This window comes from Anser cygnoides, chromosome 2 (genome assembly GCF_040182565.1).
Source record: "Anser cygnoides isolate HZ-2024a breed goose chromosome 2, Taihu_goose_T2T_genome, whole genome shotgun sequence".
Taxonomy (NCBI): domain Eukaryota; kingdom Metazoa; phylum Chordata; class Aves; order Anseriformes; family Anatidae; genus Anser; species Anser cygnoides.
The window spans coordinates 22,989,236-23,000,133 of record NC_089874.1 but is presented as its reverse complement, the minus strand read 5'-3'; the positions used below and the strand labels follow the sequence as shown (position 1 = coordinate 23,000,133).

The 10,898-nt window shown below is 36.7% G+C and overlaps 1 protein-coding gene and 1 long non-coding RNA gene across 3 annotated transcripts; one reads left to right on the top strand and one right to left on the bottom strand.

Annotated features, from left to right (window-relative positions):
- Positions 1-541: 541 nt before the first annotated feature.
- Positions 542-10,739, bottom strand: LOC106039694 (uncharacterized). The gene is made up of 3 exons (XR_001209447.3): positions 10,460-10,739; positions 2,762-2,924; positions 542-2,323 (listed from the first exon to the last, which is right to left on the bottom strand). It is a non-coding gene; the product is annotated as an uncharacterized lncRNA (long non-coding RNA).
- Positions 4,474-10,868, top strand: OLAH (oleoyl-ACP hydrolase). 2 transcript variants are annotated; one of them, XM_013187045.3, is made up of 7 exons: positions 4,474-4,691; positions 6,064-6,195; positions 7,543-7,681; positions 8,284-8,383; positions 9,390-9,559; positions 10,418-10,500; positions 10,735-10,868. In XM_013187045.3, the coding sequence occupies exons 2-7, from the start codon at positions 6,066-6,068 to the stop codon at positions 10,866-10,868; spliced, it is 756 nt and encodes a 251-aa protein (XP_013042499.2). In that variant the 5' UTR covers positions 4,474-4,691; positions 6,064-6,065. The 2 variants fall into 2 exon arrangements, with proteins under 2 accessions (XP_013042499.2, XP_013042500.2); XM_013187046.3 differs by having other exon boundaries at positions 6,028-6,195.
- The last annotated feature ends 30 nt before the right edge of the window (positions 10,869-10,898 follow it).

The window sequence follows — 10,898 nt, the reverse complement described above, 5'->3', positions numbered from 1 at the left end:
TCCCTGAATTCTTGCCTTTTTAAGAAGGGGGTGTCTACCTATTTTCCTTGGAAAATATAAAATACAGGCCAAAGATGACATGAGGGATCAGACTCTGCTTTATGGACTTCTTGTCACATCCATCCATCTGTGAATTCATGCCTACAGCATGAACTGTTCGTTTGGGTAAATATTTTTTTAACCAAATTCTCCTTTTGTCCCATGCGGTTGATCTAGGGATATTAGAGTTGGAAGGTAAAAGGGAAGATGAGGCCTATTTGTGATGCTGGGAAAGCTGTAGGTGGTGCTATCGAGCACTAACTACTAACAGCAGCTGGTGGTAAAGGTAACACCTGAATGAATGAACAACACTTTTACGAAGAGAAAAGTATCAGGTACCAAAGAAAAATATCCAAAGTTCTTAACAGAAACCCCTCGGCATATTTGCTCTCATGCATCCTACTTGTGGGTGATTAGTGCAACAGTAGGGCCTGAAGGAAGGTGAGATACTTGTAAACTCTCACTGTCTAAACTGAGCTGAGCCCAGCAAATGGGAAGGTTGTACTTAGTTAACTCTACTGGCAGCCAGCTGCAGATGGCAATTGCTATGCTGCCCAGTCAATATTTATTTTTTATTTGTTGTGTGATTGTTCATGCACTATCTGCTAACTGCCATTAGGAGAAAATTAATTTTCTTAAGTGATTACAGCTAGTATTCAAGTCATGCACACAGATTTTTGTTAGTTTATTGTGTTTTTATTTATTTATTTATTTTTAACTTTCTTCTTCCAAGTCATACTTCTTCCAATTTCCATTGAAATTGCTGTACTTCCACTTTATTTGTTATGCAAGAGTTTGCTGAGCTACTGAAGCAAAAGGTTAGGAATGAATTGAGGCTGCAGTAATGTTATGGCTCTTACTGTCGTCCTGTGTGGTCTTCAAATACATTTTGTTTGTTTTACTTCTGTCTATGCAAGGACTTGCTTCTGCCCTGGTTTTGCATTCGTTTTGTAGTTGGCATCCAGTCCTGGCATGGTGCTTTCCTTGCCAAACGCATATTTGTTGTCCTGATGATAGGTATTGCTAATGATGTATTTTTTCTCCCCCATCAACAAATTATCATGGGATATCAGTTTTTCATCTGTCATTTTTCCTTGATAAACCATGCGCTGCATATCTGTCCTTAGGCTGTGATAAATACAAACTATTATAAATCAATTTAAACCTTTTTTGGTGAACTAAATCCCAATCTCTTCACTATTTCTTTTGGCCAGAATGGTCTCTTCATGACATTTCCTAATGATTTGTGATGAGATTGCATATATACTGCATGCACTACCTTCTGGGGTGTGCAGTCTCTTCATTTCCTATAAGAGCTCAGCTTTTTATGTCTGGAAGGGCTATCTTAGCAGAGACTTTGTATGGTGCTACTCCTGGGCATCTGTTGCAAGCCTCTCCCTGTAACTTTAGTTGCTTTATACGTTTACTGCACATTAGCCCTAATGCCTTACTTTTTTATGTGTTCAGATCAGGTCTGCCCTTTTCACACTTTGGTTATCTCTATCAGTCACTTAGTTCATTCATACACTTTGGCCTCGACCTTTCTTTAATTGCCCTCAGTTTTTCAGGGTCCAATTGAACTCCCTCAGAGCTCAGCAGATGCCTCTCATAGTTGTTTATAGACTTCTTCTGCTTCGTTACTTTCTGTGCATCCTAAAATATTGTCTTCAATGCTTTTTAGGAGTTTTCTGGATTGTTGGATTCGTGGCAGTTGATTGTCTTTGTCATGCAATCTCCTGCTGCTGCTGTAAACTTCAACTTCAGGCCTGGAATTCTTCACTTCTCCCATTGTCATTTTCTTGTGCATTTGTAGAACATAATATATACACTCTCATAAGCTCTCTCTCCTAGCCATGCCCTGCATCTAATCCGGTGGAATAAGCAGAAGTCCAAATGAGGGTATTCAGTACTCTGATGGCATTCATCTGTCCCAGTCTCTCCAGGAGATCCTGCCAATGCAACTCTAAAGTCTTCCATTCTGCAAATTTTACTTTTCACTCCATATTTCATCTGCATGACTCTTATAATATTCTATATAATTCTCTGAGAGCATTCTTAAGAGTAAAAACAAGTTGAGGTGCATGATACTTTTTATTTCGTTAAGACTGTTTCTGTCTCAAGACTGTTCTGGAGAGGAGGCTTTCTATGGCTCTCCTTCAGATAGAATGAGAACTGCTTAACTGCAGGTCTCTCCAGGTATACTTTTAAAAGAGAAATATTTAAGTTTATCCTTGAAACAGAGTGACGAGGAAATGATGTATAGTTGCAGTAAAGGTGCTAAAAGCTGTAAAGATTTGTTAAAATAATAAATTATATATTAAAAAATAATAAATTGACAAGTGATGGTTGACAGTTGAGAAAGCGAATTAAATAGTTTACAGTGTATATTATCCAATGTATTTCACAATGGGCAATATTAAAAGCCAACATTTAATAAGCAACATACATGACCGTTCATTGAATCTTAATGAGTGCCAACTGAGAAACAATGCTTCTTTGTTTCTTCAGAGACCTGTATGTGTTCACTTTACTTTTCAAAATGGGTCACATTAAATTACTATTAGTGAATTGCAAATGCCCCAGCAATGTTTTTATTCTTAGACAAAGATTACATCGATTGGTTTCCAGTATTATAACTACTGCATAAAAAAATTACTCTTGCTTGCATTGCCATTTCTGGTGGAATCACATTTGCTAGTCATCTTGTAAGTGCTTTACCCACCTATAATCTTCCTGACTTGCTATTAGGTCCACTTGTGTTACTGTTGTGTTCCAAAGAAAATTGCCATAAAGCAGCAGCTAAGAAACCTTTAAGGCGAAGGAACTTCTGGACTGGTACTGAGTCGGCAAATTTGGTTCTGTAAAGCCCTCTTTTATCTTCATCCCTGGAAATGGGAAAAATAATTTTGGTTGTGACTGACATCTCCTGAAACTACTTAATTTGTAAAAACACTAATTTTCATTTGAAAAACAAAAATTTCTAGTCCTTTAGTACCGAAAAAGAAATTTAGAAGGCAAGCAAAAACAACCAGTACATACTGGTACGTATGTACCATTACATACATAATACATAATTTCATTATTTTTAATACGTAATTTCATTATTTTTAAGGAAATATCATGCTGTTTGATTAATAGTGTACTTTCAAAATCCTATTCTTAACATATTTTATTTTCAGCCTTAGAAAATACTCATTTCCAGTTGGTTTTTTATTACTTTTAGGAACATTATTCATTGGCTTGATGTTTTTAACAGCTGGGTTTCATCACATTAACATAATGTGTCAGATTTTATAACTGCCACAATTTGAGGCAGGAATAAATAAAGCATGTTAGTTCCTTTATTATAAATTGTACATTACAGACAGATGTATCTATTAGCAGATCGATCATTTGCAGAAGCTGTAATGGGCACAACAGCATAGGTCAGGACTAGTTAGTCAGTGTAAGCGTCCTTAAGTTGTGCACCTTCCAAGTGTAGGTGTGCCTCATCTTGCCTCATGATAGTTGCAACATAAAAGTGCCATGAAAAATGTTCACATTTTTAACTTTTGCCATTTGGAAGTTTGCAGAGCCTGTGGCCAGCACTCACTGCTGAGCCCTCTCCTTCCCCAAGCCTGTTCCTATGGAAACTGCTGCAGCCAGAAGAGGCAGGATGAGGAAGGTTTCCAATAAACATTTAAATTTGGCTTTTTTGTCATGCTGATTTAGGGTTCCCCCAGAAAGCAGGAAATGCAGTGAATAGAAAACTGCAGACCTGCTCTGGGAAAGGCAGCAGTGCTTACAGACCAGCTAGGTCAACAGACACCTTTCTCTTAACACCAGATTTTTCACTTTCCTAGGGAAACATAGAAACAATGGAGATTTTTTCATTTTTTAATTATTTTTTGTAGAGTAACAGTAAAATAAAAATCTTGCTAGTACTACATTTGCAGTTGTTTGTGGTTTTTTTTTCAGGTTGCTGATAGCATCTGATCCCCAGGAGCACAATATACTAGACAATACGAAGTCATCATATTGTGACCACGGCGTGTTGTTCATGTGCCACTGCCTTCAAGCTTGCAGAAATTGTAACTGGCCTATTGAACAAACGCAGTGCTTTACTGAAAGCAGGCAATGGTCTTCTACGCTTACATTTCCAGCCCCCTACAAAACTGTCCAACAGTGAGTGCTGTTATTCTGAACATGGCTCTTCGAAATGGCTGGGTTTTCTTCTTTCCTTTATAAAGGCTTTTTCTTCAGTTAGGCTGTGGGCCTCCGGTCTTAAAACTGCTCCAGCTTCTATGCTGTCACTGACATGCTAACACGCGCTACTTACAGCACTGGGGTTGATTCAGAGCACCCTTCTGAAATTGCTTTATGTCACACCTAACAAGTGGTGCTCCAGTCTCCTTTGGGGACTCATGTATTTCAGTCCCTGCCTTTTTTCTGATGCCCAGACTCCTCCCCTTAAACCTGAAAAAATACTTAAAGCAAGCACCTGTGCCACCTGGGTGCATATCCCTTCCTCACTTGCAAGACGGGCTTTGCCATCTATCTCCTAATACGAGAAAGTTCTGGGTCTTGCTTCTTGTTACGCAGCACCGCACCGACAAGTGGATCAACCCTTGGGCTGTCGTTTCCTGGCGCTTGTGACCTTTGTGATTATTCAGGTATTTTGCACCTAAAGTAAGCTGGACAGTGATGGAATAAACCTGTATGAGCGGCAAGTGTGAAAGGTTCTCAATGACTGGTAATGTATCTTTAAATAGCTTAAGGACTTTGACAAAATGTGCTTCTTTCTCATGCCTGAAATTTTTGTGTCATCTTTGGAATCAGTTTGAGAAGAGATTTTTCTTAATTTTCCATCAAGTTAACAGGTTTCCAAAATGTTTGAGTGTGTGTCTTTTTGTGGAAAAGGTGAAAGTGTGACTTGGAGTAATGGTGCTGACACTAAATGAACCTACCCAAGGAATTATGTCTTCTGCAGTGCTGGTTCCACCATCCCTCACTAATTTCAAATCTCACAGGCTTTTGCCTATTGACTTTTGATCCAAGTTTGTTCATCTTGCTTTTCTTGCAGTTCGTTTGATGTGATTCTTAACAGATGCTGACACACTTCCCAGTTTAAACATACATGAAATTTAAGAAAACTTCAGCCACAGCAACATCACAGTAGATTTTCTTCTCTGTTGGTTGCATTAAAATGGGTATGAATTGCTACCTATTCTGATCCAGTTGCATTTCTCACACTTTTTGTGCAGGTAAAAAGGACTGCATGTAGATACATAGGTGTATTTGTGATTAACCTGCCCTTGCATATACTGAACTATGTCCACAGGGAAAAATAATATCTGCAAGGATTTTCAGCGTCTTGGAAATGTGTTTTGTTATTTTTTTTTCAGCTTATTTTTATCTAGTAAATACTATATTTTCAGGCTTTTTCACAGGAACATGTGATTTTATTTTAATTCTTGCAGGTTTTTTTATTATTCTGTTTCTCTATTGCTTCCAAGTAATTTATTTTTACTAGGGTTTTGTGATCATTTAGATCATTGCAAGAGGATGCTGCATCCAGCTATTCCCTGGACATCCATTTTTATTACTGTTGTAGATAGAATACTGAACCAGGTGGTCTTTATGTTTTCTACATCTTCTCTTTGGGGTATGCTCTAAAAGCCCATGTTTTTAAAGGGTCACCTTGAAAATCCATATCGATATCTTTGGCTGCTTGTTCTTTGTCGTCAGTGACTCAAATAGAAGAAAATATTGCAAAAGATGTTGCCCAATGCTATTCCATCACCATTTATAAAAGCAGAACCTGGTTTCCACAGTTGCATGAAGATTATCTCGTATCTGTCTGACTATTGTCATAGTACAAGCAGTTTTAATGTCAGAAAATATTAGCCCATTGTTTTAAATCTTACTACATTCATTTTAATTTTCCTGTACCTGAAGAGTCTTGTTCTAGAGTAATGTGATGTTTTCTTGTTTCGTTGGTTGTGGTAGGGTTTTTGTTTGTTTGTTTGCTCGTTTTTCCCCTAGGAATGGATAAGTTGGTTTTCCGTCCATACAAAAGGCCAAATGCTCTCTATCGGCTGATTTGCTTTCCTTGGGCTGGAAGTAACTGTTCTTTCTTTGCTCGATGGGGCGAAATCTTCAGCAGCACAATTGAAGGTTGGTCCTTTGTGTAGCTAAAGAATTTAAGAAAGCTGGGCTCTTTGAAATGCACAGCTGCAGAATATAATGCTCTTGACAGCTGTGCAGTCATTCTCCAGTGGAGATTATATTCAGAAAGGAAGTCTACCAGGATTCCACATTTCCATGAGGATGCTGGGTGTACTAAGCTTCTGTACCACTTTGGATCAACTTATATTTGATTAAATTAAAAAGTGACATCCTCAGAGAGAAATTTCACAGGACTATAGTATGCTTCAGCAGTTTCCAGGCTTGGAAACTGCTGGTTTGATTCAAGGAAGGGCAATGCAATAAAAATATCATACTGCATATTCCAAAGGCATCAGCAGTGCCTTAGATCCTTATATAAGAACAGTGAAGACATAAGAATTGTTTTTTTAATGTTGAGAGGCTGCACAGAATGAAATTCAGTTTGTGAGGAGGTTTTGTGTGGATGGAAATACTTGTAACAAAGTTACTAAGAAGATAGCCTGGGAATGACTGCAGATCCAGATGAATAAAGTCAGGGAGCAGCACGCTCTTTCAGATGCTTTAATTGTACTAAAATTAAGTATAAAAGACATGAATATTTCAGTACTAATGTTTGTGGTATTATGTGGTGGCTTATTCTGTCTCTAGTAAAATACTTCATGTTTCACCTATTACTTCCATGCTAGTTTGGCAGTGTGTTCAATGTCAAGGAAATTTCAGAAAATCAACATTTTTACTGATCTATTGGTTACTTATTTTCTTAAACAGTGAGAGGAAAAACTCCTGATTTTGAAACGGGTGTAAAAAGATAAGATACGCCCTTTTGTGTAGCTATTAAATCCCATCAGTTTATACGATTCTGCGTTTTACTGTGTGCAGCACTGAAGAGCCTTCAAAGGGGAAAATGGGAACTGTGTGATCCCAATACAGTTTGTTAACATTCTGATGTTGCCCTTGAAAAGATACTTTTTACACAACCCTCCGAGTTGCTTTTATTGAAATCGTTGTTGTTATTAATAGTCACAGCAGTATAATTGTTCTGAAACCTCAGCTGAGATCACGACCTTGTTATCATTTTAAGTGGATTTCTGACTCAAGGCATTTATAAATTTGATCAGTGGGAGAGGCAACATTTGTGAGTTAAGGAAGGAATAGAGACCTGATCTGTCTTTAATCACAGGATTAAAATATAGCAGTAACAATAGCAAATACACTGTATCAACTGTAAAAAGAATGAATTTAAATAATCTGTATACTCTGCAGAATAGATCAGAAAACTTAGTAAAAATGATTTTACTGTTTTTTTCTTGAAATGACTGTAATTCTTTTCCCTCCTTTCCTCCATCTCTTCTGTAGTGTCCGTTATAAGGCTTCCTGGAAGAGAATGTCATGCTAAGGAGCCTTTTGCAAAAGACATGACAGAAGTAATTAATAAAATCACAAGTGTTTTGTTAAAAGAGCTGCAAGAAAAACCCTTTGCATTTTTTGGTCACAGGTAAAGATGTATACGTTTTAGATACCCTGGTGAAGGAACATTAGGAGTAGATAGTTACTTGTCTTTGTTTGCAAAAACCTAGGCAGATACACTTCTGCAAAGGTCTTTTGCCAAGCCATGCTAAAACATGCTGCTAATCTCAAAGACTCTGGTTATTTATATTTTAATTACTTCAGGCGCAATGTCTTTTAAAAATGGCAGTGCTGTGATTTATTTATTTTTACACTGATAAATTATAATTGTTTACTGGTAATATCTGTCAGTGCTTACTCTAAAGTGAGCACATAGGGTGAACAAATGCATAGATTTTGAAGATCACTTAGTCCCACGTATTCAAAATAACTGTCCTTACTGGAATTCAGGAAACTACTAGAATAAATGGGGGCAAAAAGGTCTAATTTGTAAAACTAGTCTGTATTGGAAGGTACTTTGTGTGAGTTAGCTAAATCACTGTATGTCATATTTACAGAACTATAACATTCACTATAGTTACAGTTTCAATAAATGTTCAAGGTAGCCATTTAGCACTAAAATTCAAATTATGTTCACGCTTTCCAGTTTTTACTTAATTTTTATTATTTTAATTTCTCTTTTTGCTGCAGTTTTGGATCTTATGTTAGTTATGCGCTTGCAGTACACTTGAAAGAGGAGTATGGACTAGAGCCGGTCCATCTTTTTCTCTCAGGGGCATATGGCCCACAAGTAAGTTACAAATTCATTAAAAAAAAAAAAAAAGTATATTAGATGGCATGAGTAAAACACTTGTGGTGTCCTTTTTATAGTAGTGTATGCCAAGTGGCTTTAACACAAAGCAAACTTCAGACTGCATGCAGAAAAACATTCTGTTCTCTTGCAGGACATTCATTCTGAGGTGGCTGGAGAATTTCACATTGCAAAGTCTATCCTTAGAGCAGTAGCTAATGTTATTTTTTCTGAATGTTCTATTATTTACTCTGGTCTTTGGCTTAAAAAAGCCATGAAAACAAAACATAAAGTGGCACTCCCTGCTCTATAACACGTGAAATAACTGTCTTAGTCTAGTGCTTTATACATCTCCTGCACCAGCCCTCAGTACATTTGACCAGGTATTTCTTTCCCTCCTCATTCTTTGTTGCCTTTGTAATCTGTTCTCAGTTCCCTTTGCTTCTGAGTTTCCCGTGATTCTGTTAGTCTTTCTCAGTAAAACAAATGAGCTGGCTTTTTCCTAGCCCTCTTGTCCTCAGTCATCATTTGCTCTTTCCATTCTTCTGTTCATGGTGTTTCTTATCAATGCTGTTCATTGAGCTAGTACTTCATGGAAGACATTATGATTCCTGAAAACTTCCATAATATGTGTGTCTCTCCAGTCCTACATTAGTTGGCATTGTGTCTACTGCAAGGTTTTTCTTTCTATTATATGTTTTATTACTTTTCTTTCAATAGTGAGATTCAAACTTTGGACAAAAAACACATTAAATGTTATGTGTCTGGAGGTCTCAAAACATAGTATTTGTCTCAGTTATAATCAGTTAGAAACCAGTCTACTAAGCGTATCTTATCCCTGCAAAAGTTAAGCTAATCAGCCACTGTGTATTGGCAATATGGAATCTTCATACTTTTTTTACTAAAGCAATTATTAGTGAAAATACTATTTAATGTGGTGTATGTAGGGTGTATTATTTAATACGGTGTATATTATATATGTCACCCAATCTGTTTTGTCTGACAGAGTGAATATTTTTCTCTGTTGAGCAAATCCCATGAAATAGAAGATAGTCGCATTCTTGAATATTTAGACATGTTAGGAGGAGTTCCTCCTGAGTTTCTGCAAAATGAACAGATCACCAGACATTTGATATTAACTTTAAAACAAGACCAGAAAATTCTTCAGACATATCCGTAAGTTTTATAATTTTGTATTACATTTATATTTTAAAGCTTTACTTATGTCTGGTCATTTCAGGTTTTCTTTTTTCTTTCTCTGCAATTTGTTCTAGATTTTGTTATATATATATATATATAAAAAAAAAAAAAACAGTAAACATAGTTTCCTCCTTTATGTGCTTTTCTATTTGTATTTTAGTGTTTATACCACAGACGAAAACACTGCTTACAGAAGTGGACACTACTGTTGTTACAGTAGTGCATATGTCACTGTAGAATTACAATTCTACTTAGGATCCAAAATTAGTAGCCACTACAAGGAAGAGTCTCACACCTTTTATTGTTTTCTGAGAGTAGTAAGGTCAGCTAATCATGTTTCTAGATCATGCTTTGGATCCTGATCAGCCTCCTGATCCAAGGGCCCCTAACCTACCTGGAAGCAAAGAATCCCTTTGTTCTAGGAATCGAGAGGGTGACCAGCTTCTTCTGTCCCGCTTACTGTCTCCACTGGATCTTATACAACCGCTTATGCAGCTGAGTGGTTAAGGTTTCTCATCCTGGCAAAGAGAAGGACCCATTTTGGCCCTTGGAACCTGACACTGATAAGGGCCTGAAACATCAGCACTTGGATATAAGCAGACAACATAACTGTTTATTATCAGTGAGAATTTTTAATGCAGGTTGAACTTCTTCTTTTTCCTAACTGCTGGGTCATGTTTTCTTTACAACTTGAGACATAAGTGCAGTAAGGTAAGGAGATAAGAATCTTACAGATACAGAAAGTACTTTTCCTGATGTTCTGCACAATTTAATCTATAATAACCCAAACATAGGTATCCTATGGAAAATTTTATAACTTTTTTGTGTTCACAGTTTTCATGATATAAGAAGGAAATACTTCACTTGTGATGTTACCTGCTTTAACGCGTCTGATGAAACAAAGCAAGGTTCAGAAGGTACTTTGCTTATATGATTTTCCTCTTACACTTAGGCATTTTCCTGATGTAATAAATCATTTAATGAATGGGGTTCTTCTGAGTCTTTTATCACCTTCTTAAATGAAACAGAAATATACAGAAATGCAGAGAAAAACAGTTGATATGTGATTTAAAATAAATAATAAATTTGAAATATTTATGTAAAATGACCACAATAGTTTACATTTCTTTTATATTTTAAATCTTTTTCAGCCTGGCTTGCTGTAACCAGTGGAGATACTGCCAGTTACAATCTTCCTGGAAGTCACTTTTATCTACTGGAGCCTTCTAATGAAACTTTCCTGATAGAACACATAACGAAATGTATAGAAAATTCTGACATATGAGAAATTCTCATAATAGAAGGTGTAAGATAA